Source organism: Calypte anna, chromosome 9 (assembly GCF_003957555.1).
Source record: "Calypte anna isolate BGI_N300 chromosome 9, bCalAnn1_v1.p, whole genome shotgun sequence".
NCBI classification, from domain to species: domain Eukaryota; kingdom Metazoa; phylum Chordata; class Aves; order Apodiformes; family Trochilidae; genus Calypte; species Calypte anna.
The window spans coordinates 8,229,530-8,247,922 of record NC_044255.1 but is presented as its reverse complement, the minus strand read 5'-3'; the positions used below and the strand labels follow the sequence as shown (position 1 = coordinate 8,247,922).

The 18,393-nt window shown below is 45.2% G+C and overlaps 1 protein-coding gene across 1 annotated transcript in view; it reads right to left on the bottom strand.

Annotated features, from left to right (window-relative positions):
- Nucleotides 1-3,989: 3,989 nt before the first annotated feature.
- The window catches only part of INPP5D (inositol polyphosphate-5-phosphatase D), a 48,905-nt gene continuing 34,501 nt past the window's right edge, over nt 3,990-18,393 (bottom strand). The window contains 16 exon segments of the mRNA XM_030456287.1: nt 3,990-4,961; nt 5,771-6,344; nt 7,802-8,068; nt 8,703-8,810; nt 9,031-9,124; nt 9,870-10,019; nt 10,760-10,847; nt 11,861-11,943; nt 13,021-13,134; nt 13,292-13,381; nt 14,561-14,642; nt 14,883-14,971; nt 15,126-15,234; nt 15,845-15,983; nt 17,279-17,375; nt 17,863-17,980. Coding sequence (XP_030312147.1) covers nt 4,959-4,961; nt 5,771-6,344; nt 7,802-8,068; nt 8,703-8,810; nt 9,031-9,124; nt 9,870-10,019; nt 10,760-10,847; nt 11,861-11,943; nt 13,021-13,134; nt 13,292-13,381; nt 14,561-14,642; nt 14,883-14,971; nt 15,126-15,234; nt 15,845-15,983; nt 17,279-17,375; nt 17,863-17,980 — 2,205 coding nt within the window. The 3' untranslated portion in view covers nt 3,990-4,958.

The window sequence follows — 18,393 nt, the reverse complement described above, 5'->3', positions numbered from 1 at the left end:
CTTTGTTTTGGACCTTCATTTTTACATTTGACAAGAGGGAACATTTCCCATATCAGGTTGCTTTCTTTATACTTACAAGATATAATTGCCAGCTGTAAAGTATGGAGCAGACACAATTTCCCTGGTAACTCTTCATCTTTTTGATTGCAAAGATCTCTTGTTTCTTTTTCAATTTCTTTGCTGTTTTTTTTTAATTTCTTCCTATCTCTGGGCTTACCTGTTTCTGTTTGAGACTGTTTTTACTCTTCTCCTTTCTGTTGGATTCTGTCTCATTCCACAAATTCTCTGCTTTGTTGGTTGTTTTTCTGCAACTTTTCTGCTTGTTGCTGGATGCTGACTCCATCATCCATTCCCATTCATTCTTTCCTGAGCTCAACAATCAATTTCCTGTTGTGTAGTGAAATGAGGCAACCAGGTGCCACTAATTGCCAGGGAGTGGGCATGAGCTTGTGTTAAGCCCACCTGTGCCTAATTAGGGTGGGCCCCCACTGCGCATGAGCAGGACCAGGGGGCCAATAAAAGGTGAGGCCTGAGACACAGGCCCAGCTCAGTCCTGAGCAAGCCAGCAGAGAGGTCAGTTGCTCTTGGAGCAACAGCACTGATCCAGGCTGGTCAACCCTGAGGGCTATAGGCTCAGAGCACTATTTGTGAGTCTCTGCTGGAACACCTGGTTGGACCTTGAAGTGCCGTGCCCTAAAAGAGGTAAGTCTTGCTACACTGTTGTGTGCCATCTTTATCTCAATTAGTTATGATATAATCCAGTGCTTGAGGAGATGAGACATTAATTTACTATATATGTAATCTAGACCAGACCCTGGAAAAAAATGTAAAAGTGTGAATAATAACCACAATGTGTAGCAGATTACCATACCTGGCACAGAATTGTTTCATTTAAACATAATCACTGAAGCACAGAGTAGTTGTGGCTGGATGAGCCTCTGGAGATTTTCTAGTCCACTGCCCAAATCTCAGCAAAAACTCATGGCTAGTCTTGGTGATGTCAGCTGCAGCTCTGGGGTTTTTGAAGATAGAATTTCAGTCACAGTTCTCTGAATGCTACAGAAGAATGTCAGTTAATTTTGACCTAAAAGGATATAGTGAAGCCTGTGTGCATGTTTGCAGCGAGTCTCTTAGAGCAAAACTTCTATCCATATCTACGTGAATAAAACAGAACTGTAAAAGAATTTCTGTGAGACTTCAGAAGGCTTTAACACAAATGCAATCCTAAAATACCTTTCTCTTTCCAGAGCGTAAGATCTTCATCAGAACCAAGCAGTGGCCTTGGTTCTGCTGACCATTTTCTAGCTGTAACTAAACTTTGAGTGTTATCAGCCATAGAAGCAGACACTGGCTGAGAAACTTGCTGTTAATTTCAGCAAGGAGATCTGCTTAAAAGGGACTTAGCTGAAAGCAAAATTACAAGACAGAAAATTAATTCTATCCTGGCCCAAACCAAGACACTCCTTCACTAAGTACCTCAGCCTCAACTCAGTGAGCATCAATCAGATGTGGCTGACATATATTATAGCACCAAACTGCCAATTGTTACTGCAGCTCAGGAGAAGGCTTCACCATCACCCCAGGTTCCCTACTGCACAGTCCACCTGCTGCCTCTATGGGTTACATTCTCATCCAGAGATGCAACAAATATGGGTTGGGATGGAATCTCTTTAGTCAGTTTGCTAGAAGGCAAAGTGTAGATTTTGCTCAGGCAGAGATTGGGGAAATAAAAAATAATTATTTGGCCGTTGTGAATTTCCAGCCATGTGGGGCCATTGGTTAGGAGAGGTCTGGGAATTGTCCTGGTCACCTTGATCAGTTAACTAGTCCTGACACTGCAGTTCAATCATACACTAATATCTGAGTCTTGAAAAGGTTATAAAAATTAGGAGCTTTGTTGGGCAGTGGTGGGATCCATTAATTTTTGAACACTTCAACCTTTCAATCACAATACAGGCTAACTGAATTGTGCTATCACAAGGACAATAAGAAATGTGGTAAATATGCTTAAACAACTTTCATTTTAAAAACAGTTTTAAGCTGTGTCAAAAAAAAGAGTTCCTTGGTCCAGCAGACTAGAGGTCTAAGCAGCATCAGTTCTGTGATACAGTGGAGAGGACAAATATGCTTGCCGTACAGACATCAGGTGCAGAGAGGAAGCAGGGCTTTAGAAAGTTAATTGCATTTGGCAACATTACTTCCTGCAGTGGGAACTTAAGAGTTTTTCTGACAGCTGGGTCTCCATGCAAAGAAGTACTTTGAGACTGCAGCTATTTTAAGAACTTAAAATAAAGGCCTTTGGAAAATTGCAGATAGCTTCTACATCTGGGAGAAAGCAATCGATTTTTTTGACAAGTCATACCCATCACTTCATCTCTTTACTCGTACAGCCTGTGGTAACCTAACTGGGCAATAACTGAGACTGCAAAAAAAACCCACCCCAACCCAACATTCCTGGTTTGATGGGAGAGTCATGGGCTCAGCGACATATGGGAAAGAAGCAGCTTGTGTTCAGACCATGTTTCATCTGGCTCAGACATAGGCATTAAAACCTGTAGAGACCATCTTAAAGGTTTTATGGCAGAAAGTAGAAACAAAACATAAGGCTTATTTGTAAAATGCGGTTTTCTAATATCCACACCTGGCAAGCTGGCATGGTTGGTGTTCCCAGCTCTACTCTCAGCTGGTCTCATGACATGGGCAAGTATTGTAGTGTCCTGCTGCTTTTTTTTTTTTTTGCACCAGCCCTCTCTACCACACTGTGTCTAAGCTGCTCCTCTGAGAACTTTGTTCTGCAGAGACCTCAGATTGCTCTTTACAAGCCTTCTTTTGAATGTGTTCCACTTTCAAAAAGTGTGGTGGCATTTGCCACCTTTCCTGTCAGACTCTTTGGAGCCACAAGTGATAATTCATACCAATGCCTTTTTAGCATGGGAACAGTAATGTGTTTTCTCCTTCTGGAAGCTTGGCAGAGAGCTTTTCTTCTCCCCCAGCAATATGCCTTTGTAAAGAACAGGCCAGGTCAAGCACCTGGATGTTCTATTATGCCTTTTTAAGTCCAGTGTTCTCAAATTCTGCTCACCTGCAAATCTGAGCCTAATTTATGCAGTATTCACAATTAGGAGACTATTTTTTGCTAGAAGCTATCCTTGGTTTATATCAAGCTGTTATTTTGCAAACTTTGGGGAATATACTTTTTCTTCTACAGGTTAGGAAGTCAGTGGATAAGCACTAGCATGTCAGAAAATCTGAGCCTGTCTCATCATTGAAAAAGACTTCTTGTAGAAAGCCTGTCACATTTTCATCTCCCATCTCTCTCTGATGTGAACATAAAGCATCACAGAATTAGTAGGAATTGATCTAAAGCTCCATATTGGACAGAAAGCTCACCTTCTCCAGGAGGGTTTTGCTCTGTGGCTGTATGTGTCCTGGAATCTGAAATAGAAAATGCTCTTCAGGGCCAGGGAAACACCACAGCTGTGGAGTCATGGGCAGAATCTGTTGAAGGAAGCATCAGGAATGTAAGCTCCTGGCTCACCTTGCTGACCTCCCTGAGCCAGTTCTTTCAGTAGTGAGGCCTTGAAACACCAACCTGCATGGCAGACACCCCTCTCATTTTTTTTTTTAAAGGGTTTTCTACCCTAGAGATTGTCCTCTTCCACCCATTCTCACAGGTCTATGCTTGGCCTCTTCTGCTCCAGTAGAATTGCTGTACATTTTCTACACTCGTACAATTGCTAACTGTACCTGCTCAGTGGTGCTGGGATGTTTAAACCAGCTGTATCCACAAAGGGCCTGTACACACAGGACAGAGAGACAGACAAACGTGTCCTCAGTGGCAGTAGCATTGAAGCACCTACCCTGTGCTCCTTGGTGCCTTTGAGATTTCTTCTGGCAGGGACTACTGTCATTGGTGTAACACCCAACTAAAGCTGAATCACGTGGCAGGAAGCTCTGAATTTTCAGCAAGGAATGATGAGAAAGGTGGTTATTTTATTATTTTTAAGTAATCAAGGTGGCAACAACAGCAACAATTAAGTCATGAACAGGTATGACCTAATTGTAACTTCAGCATTAATACTTTACACGAATATAATAGAAATTACAAGTGTGTTAACATTACTCATTCTCAGTCATTGAACAAAAGTGTACAGTAAGGTCAGCATTAGTCTGTTAAGAATGCTACAAAACCAGCCAGCCAGTGTCCTTCAAAAGCTGTAGGACAGGCTGGAATGACTGCTGTCCATCCCTTCAGGCAGCTATGCCCCTGGGCTGCCCATGGTCCCTGCCTTTTCTCCTGTTTCTGCATGTAGTTTAAGGTTTCACTGTGCTTGTTAGGGGCACAACAGCACTGTCTGACAGAAAAAGACAAGGAGCTGCAGTGCCTGGAGCCAGCCACACTCCACATGAAACAGGGCAGGTGTGCCACCTGGGAGCTCATGCTGGAGGCAAACTTGGCCCTGTGTGGGGCCCACCCTCCCTTAACTCCTTGTTCCACAGGTAGTGCATGCTTTTGGAGCTGTACCGCTTTCAAAATGCCTTCTTTTCCATCCCATTCTTTAAAAGGAATTATGTAACACAAAATAAAAATTTTGCTTTTGTAGAAAGGGGGTTCTTTAAATACACCTCTTCCATCTCCTAGTCCTTAAACCGTACCTTCCTCTTTTTCAAAACATTTACTAATGCATGCATCTGCCTCTTAGCAGGAGTACCAAAGTGACACTACAAAAGGCTAAGTTGCATTTGGTATTATGGTCCTGGCTCCTCTTGGTCTGAACAACAAAGGATAAACTTCTCATATAGAAAACTTTGATAATCATAGAGGGGGATACACCCTCAAAAATAAAACCCCCAGTCCCTTTAGAACCAGACCAGAGGACATCAGTGTGAACAAAGCAGTAATATCCATCTTTCTTCCCATCAGAAATTCTCCTAGGATGCCATCTGCCGTGTCGTTTTCACTGTAGAGACAAGAAAAGACATCAGCTTGTCTATATTCAATTCTAGAAGTTTTGATGAAGAAGGAAAAAAGAACCCTATAGCTTGCTCAGGTGGGCTCTCTTCTTATTCCAAACTCCCAAACCATTTACTAAAACTTCCCCTATCCTTCTCATCCTGCTCATGACTTTCTGGAGAAAAAAAAGAAACCATAACAAAACCCAACAAAAACCCCACCATCCCAGAAAAGCAGATGTGTTATTTCTGTAGAGGGTTCAGTGATGTTTTTGGACACTGCTGTTCTAGATGATATGTGTTTCCCATAGGTAACTATTTTTAATCTTCTTTTAATCAATTACAGCACAGCAAACTTTGGAAAGTTTTAAGACTCAGCTGAACAGGGTACTGCAACACCTCGCATAAACTATAGTATTAGAAGGGTTGGACAAGATGATCCTTGACATTCTATCATTTTATGAAATCTTTTAGGCAGTGCTGTAGACTTGTGCTGTCAGGCCAAGCCTGGACATTATCAGAAACAATGTAGGACTCCCCAAACCAGCAATAACAACATAACTGACATAGTGCAAAAGAAGTCAAAACTTCATGCAAACCTAAGGCCATGGTTCCTCAATATGACACCTCCTGTAGCAATACTGCTTTACAATGTGCCCATGCATCCCTTGCAGGTTGGTGGGATGGTGCTCTGGGCTTGGCCAGAAAACACAGAGCAAGGGCACAGTGACTGAGCCAGGGCTGCTCAAGTAGAATTCTGCTGTGACACCACATCTAATGAAACTCCCCCCCTGCCATACTCCCACAGGGAACACACCGGTGTGGTTGTCCTGCTGAATGGTCCTTCTTCTGTTCGATGCTTCCCAGAGTGTGGCAGCTCTGAACTGTCGCGATAGTCTCGGCCTTTGGGGTTCTGCATGTCCAGCACTGCCCGGCTCTTGGAGGGAAGGGGGGGCTTGTGCTGTCCCTGGATGCTTGGGCTGACTTCAGACCTCAAGGGCTTGACTAGCTTTTTGAGCAGTGCTGAGTTTTCTGATGCTGGAGTCATCTTGGGTTTGCCTTGTGTCTTTTCAGCCATGCTCTTCTCTTCAGACTGGCTGGAGCAGGTATAGGACCGAAATCTCTGTGTGGGCACCAGGAAAGGTGGTGATGGCTGTTTGCCAGAGGCCTTGCTGCTCTCCAGCTCCTGGGACTTTGGGAGATGAAAGCTCTGATCAGGCAGTGACAGCTGCTCCCTTCTTGAGGCCTTGGCATAGTCCTGCTCTTTCTTTGACACCATCTTGCCCTTTGAGCCCATTGAGCCATACAGCGGGTTCTCAAACATCTCTGGCTTCTGCTGTCCCTCCTCTTGAAGCAAAGGCTCTGTTGTGGCTTTTGCAAGTTCAGGTGGCCTACAGTCATCAAAGAAGTGGAGAAAGACTTGTAAAGAGCAGACAACTGACACAGACTGGTTTCAAGGAAAATTAATAGGAAAGGAGCACAATAAAATTAAACTGAGCAAAGGGATAACAAACTTGGGGGAAAAGAAGAGAATTGTGTGCTGTTTTTACCTTGTTAAATCATTATTCACATGACAGTGGAGAGCAGGTATGCATGGTACAGTATAAACTCCCTGCTGGAATACTGGCTTGCCAAAGCAATACTTGGCTTCTCTTTAAACAGAGATATGCCAATGAACCACACTGTGCCAAGTGCTTTGGTGGCTCTGTGATGCACAGAAATATGAATTTAAATATTGAGAACCTTCAGATCTGGCAGAAACAATTGAAATGGCTGTCTGGACAGCTAAGGTAAGAGCTCATACTGCAGCACTTTACAGCCAGGTCAATCTCCTCTTGTTACTGATGCCACATGATAATCCTAGGCAAGGGATATAACTCCTTAATGCACCCAAATGCACAATATAGGAACAAAAGCTATTCATGTAGGGTGAGACAATCCTTGTGCCTTCTCAGCTGAGCCCTTTGAACTGGGGTTTAGCCTGGAATGTCAGCACAGCTGTGCAATGGGTCAAGGAGGTTTGGTGGGTTTTGCATGACTTGCCCTGATTTGGCAAGGCTGTCATCTCAAGAATGACCACAGTGCTTCAAAGATCAGCCCCAGTATAACTGAACAGAGTGTAAACAGGGGTAAATGGCACATAATCTTTGTGTGTCTTCAGAGTGGTGTTCCTCACTTCTGGAAATCAGTACATGGAGGAGTAAAGAGCTGAGCACAGCCTGAGGTGCTGGCAGGTAGAAGCAGCACTCACAACCCTGGCTTCTGCCAGGTCTGGCTCATGGAAGGCCACAGACACTGGCCCATTAAGTCTCACCCAGGCTCAGAGAGCAGCTGTCCCTGTGAAAGGGGACAGTGATTGCCTGCCCCCACAAGGCCACCTGATCACTGTACTTGGTTGGGTAGGGACAGGGTATTTTCAGCTGCTGGCTTGTGGTAGATGCAGTATGTGGCTGCCAACTTCTGTACCCAGCCCAGCTGGACGTTTGTTTCAGCAGACATGCACTTGCAATACTTCATCTATGACATGTGAAGGAACTCTATCCCATCCAGTGGAAAGATCTGTGACACACTCTTGTTACTACAGTAAGCTCCAAAGTCGTCTTCTCTTCTCATGGAAAAGAATTCAGCTTACACATATATTTTTGACTTTCAGAGAAGCCTGAGGAACTACTAACACTACTTTTCTTTGAGTATGGGACGTATGCACTTGTGGTTTTCACATATCTTTTTCTAATTCTAGATATAAAAGACTGAAATGATTTGCTGCACCTCTGTACAGACAATGCAACAGTGACTCTGCAGAATGACTGGGGAGGAGGGGACTTCCCAGTGCAGCACTCAGACTCACAGGTACTCTTGACTCCGACTACAAACGCTTCTGTTTGCTGGAGGCTGTAGGGATGTTTTTGGAGACAGAGGTGACAAGGAGGGTGATGTGGAGGCCAACTGACACTGCCCTGTTATGGAGGTCTCTTTGGGCTGCTGCTCGTAGCTCCAGTGAGATGGTAGCTGGTCAGGTGAAGGCATCTGCTTAAGCTGGCTGGTTGCAGAGGGTTGTTGGGAGAAAGCAGCCATCCCCAGGTAGCTGGGGTTGCTGATGTCTGTGGTAGTGGAGCTACTGAAGAGAAGAAATATTGTCAGGAAGATACATGCACAAATACATGTTTAATTTTTCTTTTTGTCTCCCTGCCAACTGCAAAGGAGTTAGTGCCCACTGACTGCTCAGAGATTTAATACCACCTATTTTGGGTTTTTTGTTTGTTTGTTTTGTGGGGTTTTTTGTTTTTTGTTTTGTTTTTTGTTTTTTGCCACTGTTATTTCAGAATCAGAAAATAAATGGGAGTCCTCCTATTGCCTGGGTCAAGGCCACCTCCCCCAGCCCGAGATAGTCCCTCTGGCTGTGGCAGACATTTCCATTTCCAGGCTGTGGAGGGCACTCAGCTTCTGCAGCCACACCTACGGGTTTTTCAGGACTTCTGGGCAACTGCAGCCGAAGCAGGAAGGCTCCAAGCAAGAGGCAACAACAGGAGAGGCTTCTGGCCTTTTGAGGGGTACCTGTGCAAACTAGCAGGCATAAGACAGGGAGCTGCCAGCAAAGACAGGGAGCTGCCAGCAAAGACATGCAGCTGTGGGGCCAGAATGAAAGGACAGCTTTACCCAGAGCATCCCAGGACTCTTTGAAAGGAAAAGGCAGGTAGCTAGAGCATAGCTTCCCACCCCAGCTGGCAGAGGTAAAGCAGCAAGATTACCGTAACATGTCCTCCTTTCCTGGGTTGTCTGGAGAAGAGGAAGTAGTTCCCCAATAGCGAGCAATGGCTGCTGCCTCTCTGGCCACCAGATGAGTAGATTTTGTCCTTCTGTGGGAAATAAAAAGGCCTTTTTGAAGTGGGGTGCAGGGACTCTGACTAATGCATTCTCAGCTTTTGAAGCCTTGGAGACAGAAGTATTGACCAGCCCTGACCAGAACCACTTCCTAGTGCTCACTGTGCCCATTAATACTGCTTACACAGCCAGCCCAGCTTTGCCTTTATTGAGCGGACTCATTTTCTGTCAGTGAGCTACCCACATGCCCCTCACCTGTTAGTCTGATCCCCATCTTTGGTAGGCTCTAAATTGCTGATGTTCTTCGGTTTCTGCCCAATGATTTCATCACGTTCAATCTTGACAAAATCTGAAGGAAAGAAAAACCATGAAAGTGTGCTTTGGCAGCTTCAGAGTCTGAATCCCTAAGGTATCTGTTCTGCTTGTATTCAGGCATCTCTCTCTCAGAATGATGGTGAGACAGTTTTAAATAGTTGCTGCTGATATGTTTTCAGCTGCCCACTAAGACATGTCATGTTTGTTGGCACAGGAAAAAGTGTGCATTTTAAGATAAAAACGATGTGATCCCCCAAACAGTCATGTACAAGTAGCTTTTGCCTGTAAATTGACAGTAAGTGTGATGAGGCTGCTTTTGTATTCTGAAAGAGAACAACAGACAATGAAAACAATGAAAGTCAGTGATCTTTTAGCTGAAAAACTGCTCCTTGAGAGCCTCACATACTCCTTGCAGATGCTCCCCGGGGTGACTGGAGCAGGGAGAGCTTTGGCACCTTGTCTCATAATCCCTGCAAGTGGAAACAAGGTACACCGTTCAGTGACTCAGTATCAGTGACAGACAGGGGGCTCTCTCACTCTGCCAAATTTGCTTGAATGATGAAAAAAGGAAAACCCAAATGGAATTGCTGTGTCTTTCTGAAAGGGTACAGGTACACTCCTGAGAACAAACATCTCTTTGCAGTCAGCATCAAAAGCTCTTGGTTCTTTGGGACTAAAAGCTCTGCAAGGATAGTTTTCAGTTCCTTGACAGTGATCAGCACTCTTTGGAGATGGATTTTCTCAAGAGCAAGCCATGCAGAGATGATCTCATTCCTTACCATACAGTTTCTCTCTCTGTTTTCCTTGGGATGTCTGTAACTTGATTTCACCTTGGAAGACCCCTGTTTTCTCACCATGGTGTGTAAGCACAGTATGGATAGGAACCAAGGATTCTCTTGCTTCTATTCGCAGGGCAATGCAGCCTTCCCCTAGAAGACAAGGAGACAATGAGCCTCAAACTGAGAAAAAAAATCATTGAAATCTCCTTCTCATGTCAGTCATCATTGTGCCAACAGGGCTGAGATTCCTGGAGAGAATCTGCTTTGGATCACAGTGAGTGTGATCCCTTGAGAAATCAGGGGCATTCATTTTACTTCTTCAGATATCTGTGAAGGATTTGGGCTCTGGAGACACCCATAGGTGACTGCAGGGTTCTGACCTTCCATTACTGGTAAGGAAAATACTGCCCTGTGATGCTGTTTCAGTTCATGGGATTTCAGCGAAGAGACTTTTGTGGACAAGGGCTACAGTCTCTGGCTGGTTACAATTTGGAAAAAAGCAGCACTGACATTGACTTTTCTGTAGCCAGTAAAAATGCCTCAAGTAAGTGCAAGTGTAACAGGATTTGTATGTTCTGAATAAACCCATTTAAACAGACTGGCTCCCGACTCGATTCCCTTAAAGTACTGTCTCTTTAAACCATTGCTCTTTTAGGGCTGCTAAGGCTCACACAGGGTGTTGCTTCTAGTTCATATTCCTCTAAGCAACACTACCTCACAAACTATTTCCCACAGTGTATTTTTGTAGGTATTCAGTTCTAAATCAGAAGTCAGAGTGCCATAGATGTTCAGTCTGTCAGAGTTACTTTTGTTCTCTCCCACCCCTTCAGCAGTCTGGGAAAAAGCAAGTAGATTTTGACTTGTCCAGAACTTCAGAGCTAAGCACTTACCATAAGACTCATCACTGTCTGATGACTTAATGCTGATCAGGATGTGTTGATCAAGTAGGTATTCTGGGTCTGAAATAATTGGAGTCAGCTGTAAAGACAAGTCAGCGGGGGTCAGTACAATAGGTGGTCTGCACCAACACAGTTCTCCCTGTGCCACAGTTCCAAATGGGCAAAACATGGCTGCACAAACCTATGAGGGTATCCTGCCACCCAGATGAGGCTCTGATGATGTCTGGAGATCTGTGGAGATCTCCTTCAGTTCATTCCCCCTTCAGTTCCAGCACAGCAGACAGAATGCTGCTGACCACTTCCTCATGGGCTGAGGTGAAGTTTTCTCCTGCAGTGCAGCACTGGGAATGGCTTGAGAGGGAAGTGATCTGGACTATGATTATAGTCAGTTTCCAAAAATCTGTCTGGCTGTTGCTACAGTCACTTATTGTAGAGCCTTCCCTCAGTGTCTCAGTGTAAGACCCTCTTTCCAAAGTCAGCATTTCTGGGCATTTCAGAAAGGCACTGATGTGTGCCCTTTTCTCCCCATCCAGGAGCTCTGATGCTTCTTCCAGCTCCAACCATGCCAGTAAATGGAGAACAGCTCTCATCTCAAGGGTGTGGTGAACACGAACACACAGAACACTACTCTGGCCATTGATGGTCTTTTAAACACACGTAAAAACCACTTGCTCAACTTTTTTAAAAAACACCCAGAAAAAAACTTTGACAGGGCAAAGAAACTCCAGGGCAGAGTTACTCTTTATTATTTATCTTCCATCTAAAACTAAAGAAACAGGCCTGCTTAGAAGACTTGTGAGCACAGTTATGTTCATTAAAAAGGTGAGAAAACAGTCATGCTCCTGAGTGACATATCACGCCAGCAAACCTCCTGATACGGATGAAAGGATTCTGACAGGAAAGCCCTTTCCTGCTTGTAAGAAACTGTTTAGCTTAAGCCCATCCTGTATTCTTACAGACTCCTTATTGTAAACAAGACTACAACCATGTCTCTGAAAATAATGTTTACATACGTCAAACATAATGTTGCTTATGGGATGCAAGGGGAAGGCTTCTCTTCTACATGGATATGGAAACATAGTCCCAGCTTACCTTTGGAAGTGCATTGATGAACTTGACCACAAGCTCTCCTTCACTCCCATCCTCATTTTCTCCTTCCTGGCTCTTTACAAAACCTGTAAGTGATGGAAAAGAAGTTCATCAGAATCAATACTTGGCTACAAATCCTTTTCAGAGTCTAGATCTCCAAAAGGCCAACAATGATTTTCCCAATTGGACACAAGTTCTAGAAGTGTTTAGAAGCTTAAAATCTGAGCATTGGGTGAATGTTTACACGGTACATTTACCAGTGATTTTACTGGAGAATTGTTAAATAGCTTTATTTTACAGTTAATCTTGGCACTGAAAAGCTCAGTGCATACATGGACTGGAGGATAAGAACATGACAGCTCTTCCTACGCCACTCAAGATAGCACACTTTTGAAATTCTAATTTAAGATTCGTAATACACTGTTTCCATAGAAATTTATGCAAATTCTGATGCAGCCAAAAAATAATCTTTTATGGAACTGTCTTTCACACAGCACTCTGACATGCAATAATGTGCTGAAGTACACACTGAAGGCATGCTGTCCCACTTACAGGAGCAGTCCTATGATAGGGACTCACTCAAGAAAACCCAGCGCAAGGGCACAGAGCTGTGCGTTACATAAACAGCCAGGACTCAGCCTTGTAGATTGGGGCTGGGGCACACAGTCCCCTTTACAGGATCAAACCTCCAACTGTCCTTTCACTTGAAGCTGATCCTCTAATTTATGCTCTTTTAAACTAGGGCAATTAAATTGTTTTTATTAACATAACACAGATGCTTTATTTTGATCATTTATAGCTGGCACTATTAGAAAATTAATCAGTCATTTAATCATTTAATCAATCATGCTGAGTCAAGATTTTCTGCGTAGTAAGCAAGAACAACACACTTTTCTCTTCTAGAAAGAGATGATCAGCTTGCCAAACGATGGAAGAAATGATGGAAGGCTACATATCCAAGCATGGATTACAGCTACATGGCTGTTTTTGATTGCACTGCTGACAGCACAGATGTCAGCTGCCATAGATCTCTAGGAGATCCCTTTGATGCACTGGAACAAGTGATCCACAGCTGTTTATGTGGATCAAAGCAAGAGGAAGGGGAACTAATCCATATGAGCAGAGAACTTTGACTGAAAAAATAAAGATAGGCAAACCCCTACTTTCTAAGCAGCTAGAGTGGAACTCGATGTAGAACTTTGTCTGGGACTTTGTCTTCAGAGTAGCATAGCAGTGCAGGAACTCTATCTCCCCTTGGGAATCCATGTACTTGGAGTCTAGGAAAGAGGAAGGAAAATGACACTTTCAGTAGAAGATAAGAGAGCATCTTTGAGTGGACTCCTTCAGACTGAGCTTTTTCTTTCAGCTCTATACAAGGCACTGCGTTTTGTACCCAAAGGTGAAGACAGAATGCTTGCACCCAGCCTGACTAACCATTCTTTGACACAAACTGTGAGGTGACTCCTACTTCAAAGGTGGCAAAGACAGGACTGTGGTCACTCGTCAGGACATCAGTGGTGCAGCCTGCCAAGGAGAAAGGGAGGATGGTTACTGCCTTGGGTTTCTGCCCTGCTCCACTGAGATCACTGCAACACAAATACTATTCAGTAATTTTCCAGCAAATAGAACTGTCGCTGTGGTAACTGTCTCTAGTCAAAGGTGTTTCCATATAATCTCATGTCAGTATATAGGACTGTAACTCTTGTCAAAATGCAAAAAGATTTGATTAATGGACACAGCTTTACTGTTTTGTTTTGCAAGGAACTGCTAGTGCTATATTCCCCCAGTACAAAAAGCACTTGCAGGCTGACTGGTTGCCTCTGCAACATGCTCAGCTAATTAAAGCTCTACTATGGCAGGGAATCAAACGCAAACACTCTGGTGATACCCCAGTGCTACAGAGAAGCTCATGGCCCTGGGTTAACAGGGAGCAAGCAAGGTCTGGCCTTGCCCAAAGTGCACAGCAAGCCCAGTCCAGCAAACAGAGCAGTGTATGAAAGCTGGTGCCAGACTTTCCAGAGGGGTTTCCTTGAGCATCATCTTAGGCCCTGTCATCAGATCAGCCCACCTGATTCCCCAAGAGACTTCTACAGCCCTCTTCTCAATCCTATGGATAGGAAACCACCAACATTGTGTTCAGATGCTTGGTCCTACATATCATCAATGAAATTTCAGTATCCGAGTCGCCTTTTTTTTTTTTTATTACAGGTCTTGTTGTCTTCCTGTTCCCCGTACTGCACTTTTGTCATGCTTTTCATCAAGAATGGGAACAGGCTCTTGGTACCACACAGTCCTTCTGGAATACTATTTGACAGAAGAGAGGTGTTTGCAGCTCCAGCCTCTGCAGCCTGGACTGCGTACACAAGATCTATCCTGCTGGCACCATAAAGGCTCCTGGTGGGAACTGCACAGGAAAGCAATTATCACTGCCAAGAAATAACTGGAGTAAAGTGATCCTACAGCATGTCCTAAAGCTGGACAGCTGCAGCTGTCTGAGCAGTATTCTGCATGTAAAAGAGTAACAGAATTAACTCCCAACCTTGCAAGGCTACAGGAAGAGAGATTTGGCTCCACTCTGCCTGATCTATCATCAGGTCCCTCTATGCCAAGCGCCTGGCAGTGCAGGGAGATCCTGCAGACTGCTCGGAGTGATTTCCGTTTCAGACGGATTGCTTTGCTATCTGCAATCTGTTATCTACCCACCATAGGACTGACACACAACATGCACCATGGGGTATGATTTCCAGAGCACTCGATCACACCAGGATGGCAAATTGTACTTCATCTGCAAACCAAAGGAAAGGGATGTCAAGAAGGAAGGAAAGGACCAATTCACAAAAGAGCAGGAAACTCACTTGCCCAAGTACCATCTTTTTTGTCAATTATTTTTTGTTGTTTGTATTGACTCTTCTCAAAACACTACAGTGGCAGAAAATACAGAGAGTGGTTTAGGTCACTTTCTTCTGTAGGAGCTATTCTCCCTGCTCTGCTGTATGCTTCTGAAAGCAACACAGTTTTCACCTACCCCTGTAGCTTTTTGCTTGGTGTAAGCATACTTCTCCCGGGTACCTCTTTCAAAGCGGTAGGTCGGGGCAAAAGTAATCTCTTCTTCCTCTAAAACAGAGAGAGTGCTCTGTTACCATTTGGCCCGTTGAGACCCATCAGCTGGGCAAGACAGCTGCTGCTCCGTACACCCTGCCCCACAGCAAGTCATGCAGAGAGTTGGTGGCAATGGGGGAGGAACCTGCCAACAAACTCAGAACCTTACCAAACTGCAGAAACACCTTGTGGTCCCTTCTCTCGATGAGAAGCTGGTCGAAAGCCAGCAGCTCCGGATATTGCTGCTGCCTGATCTTCTGGATAATATTCTCTGCTTCCTGCCAACAGGCAAACAGCAGAGCTACAGATGATGCAAAGCCTTCTTAAAAATACTCCCTTTGCTGGTGAGCCAGCAAGTGCTTCTGAATGGTACCAGAGAGCTGTACCCCCTGCCTCTTCCCACTTTTCCCTTCACTGAAAGGCCCCAGTGGCTGAACATTTGCCTGTTGAAACAGGCATCAAGGTGCCCACACATCCCCTTTGCAACCATTCACACCCACACACGTGCAGTGCCAGATGCACTTCCAACACCAGGCTTGTTGCTGTCTCCTGCCTACAGAAACCTCTCTGTGATTTATTACGGTTTGCCTGCTTCTGAAGGCCTGTTCCAAGCCATTAAAAGCTGACCAAAGAGAGCTGAAAGGCAATCTTTGGATCAGGCTGTTTAGGGACAGACGCTTCCTCACACTGGGAGGGAAAGCTGGGAGGTGTGGGGAGGTGATGCTGCTTGGGCATTTCCCTACTGTCCTTCAACTGGTGTCACACTCATGCCCTGGTGATCCCTCCTGCCTCCTCTCTTTCTGCATGTTGCCTTAGACTAGGAAACAATGGTTCTTCTTCAGCAACACAGTGTTTTGTCCCCCCAGAGATTGGAGGGGGGTCCCTAACCGTTGGGGGCTGTTCCACACGGTAGTTCAAGTCTCCCAGCCAGAAGAGATGAGTGAAGCGATGGGTGATGTTAAATGGACTCAGTTTCTTATCTCCCAGAGTCAGGAACCGCAGGATGTTGGTGTAGTTCTGGTTGCGTCTGTCAAGAGAAGAAATATCTGCCTGACCCACTGAACTGCCCTGCAATCTCCAAGCACCAGCCTGGCAGGAACCAACCTGCCTCCACAGCTGGAGAAGAGCAGGTCAGAAGCTGAGAGCTTGTCCCCCTGCCTGGTGCTGCACCCCAGCAGTCAGGCCCAGGTCCCCTGATGGTGTCTCAGGTGACACCTCGTCCATGGCACCATCAGTGCAGCCCTGGTGCTGCTGTTAGTGTCCTGGGTGGCCTGGGGACCAGGGCAGCAGGACCCTGCTGCAGGGCGTCAGCCTGGGTTGGTCTGCCTTGAGTGTCAGAGAGTTCCCACCTGAACTGGAAAGCTGGAAAGCTGTCCCAAAGCTTTTTGTTGCCTCCTGGGGCTGTGCTTTTCTGAGCAGCATGTCCTAGAAACCCAGTGTTAGATTGTTGCCTTCAGCTTTCAGCAGTAAACACCTAGCCAGATTTTGACAGCTACTCCAGGCCCTGGGGAACCATTCCGTAGAAGTTAACTCCGTCAGGGGCAAAGACCCTGGGCAGAAATCCAACACCATCTGTTTGCTGGGTACAGGACTGGAAAAGATGGCAAAGCCAACTTCTGAATTTCAGGTCCTCTGTGCTTTCAAAGCCACTCCTTCCAACTGCTCCAGCTCCTCCTAGCATGGGCATGGACTCCCACTCATGTTGGGATCTTTGCCTTCCAGTCCTCCACAGCACAGAACCTGCCTAGATCACAAAAACTCATTTCACAGCTTGGGTATAGAGAACTAACTGCCATGGAGGCATTTTGGTGCTACACACCTCACTCCTGGTTCTTCTGGCAGCATGCTCTGCCCAGCAGGATCTTTCTCAGCTGCACTCCAGGGCACAGCACAGCTCCTGTGCTCCCAGTGCTGCCTGCAGTGGGGAGGCAGACAGTCCCCTTCAGCATGATATTCTGGGATGTGAAAAGCCTTTCCACATCTCTTCAAGCACTGCAGTTCAGGGAGCTGTTTCCTCCTGTACTGGGCTTGCATGACAGGTCATGCAAGAAGACCTTTAAGCAAGGTGCAAGAAGACCTTTAAGCTTGCCTATGAAATAATTTTGCTGTCCATTTCACCTGCACCTATGTGGTATGGCCATATAGCCCATGTCCCTCACTTAATTGGTGACACACAGGGCAGGGTCTTTAGCACAGTCTCCTGCCCTCCCAGGAGGCATTTAAGAATTGTTTGTGGATAGGAAAACATGTCTCTTCTTCCAAGCATAGCCCTGAGAATTTCACCCTGGATCAACATCCAACTGAAGGGAGTCTGTATCTTACCTGTGTTTCTTTTCAGTTCCTGAAGTCAAATGGCTGTTAACAAACCCAAAGGAGGTTCCATTAAACATGAATGACACACCCACAGCTCCTTTATTACCTGAAAAAGAGAAGCCAAAAATGTCAAGAAATCAATCCACCTCCAGGCTGAATCTAGCAAAGATTGCACCTAGCACATGTGAAGTGGAGAATGCAGAAGAGAAAGAGGTTGACTTAAGAATTAGTGTGTACAGCACAGATCTTGGCAACAAATTTTCTCATTTAAAAAAATGAGTCAAAGAGGAAAAAATACAGTTTCCTTGTGAAAGCAAAGAAAAAGCAATCCAATAGCCAGCCAAAGGTGTTTGCTGGGAATAGAAAGAGATTGCTATATATATATATATATGTGTGTGCTAGGTGTACACACAAATAGATTTACTTCTCTTCAAGGTAAGATATAATCAGTGCTAATGGGATATAACTTTGTAACATTAGTGCTACGTGAATGTAGTCAGAGCAGTCTTGTGGAGAGAGAGCTGCTCCATTTCAAGTACAGTGTCGGCCCGGGCTGATCAGATCCAGTGGACAAGGCTGGGTCTGTTCCTTACCCAGTGTGTTTGCAATGCCTGTCTTCACATTGTCTGTGCAGATGTGGCTGATCCGGTTCTCATGTTCTGGCTTGGCCAGCACAACAATCCTGATGTTCCAGAGGGTATGGATTGCTATCTGGAGGGGCAGGAAGGTTAGAGGTTACATTTCTGCACACACCCGTGTTGAGCTGTAGCTGCAGCCTTCCTGACTCCTCCAGTAGTACTTCTCCTACACAATCACCATGACAGTCATAAGTCCTGGCTGGCCTTGCAGATATGCTTAGGTTTGCTTCTTGACACCACTGAAACTCAGGAATGTTCAAACCTGAACTTGGTCTTAATAAGTTTCAGTCTGCAGATTTGCCTGTGTACTGTTACATCCTATTTTGGAAGTGCAATAGGCAACAGCTAGCTCAGAAAATGGTCTCCTCCTTGATGTGGGATAAAATATCATCACTGCTTGACTCAGGTGCTCAGCATCTGCCCCCAGCTCCCAGGCAGAGGAGCTTCCGGGCAGGGTCCCTGCTGTGGCAGTGGGGTGGTGACTTT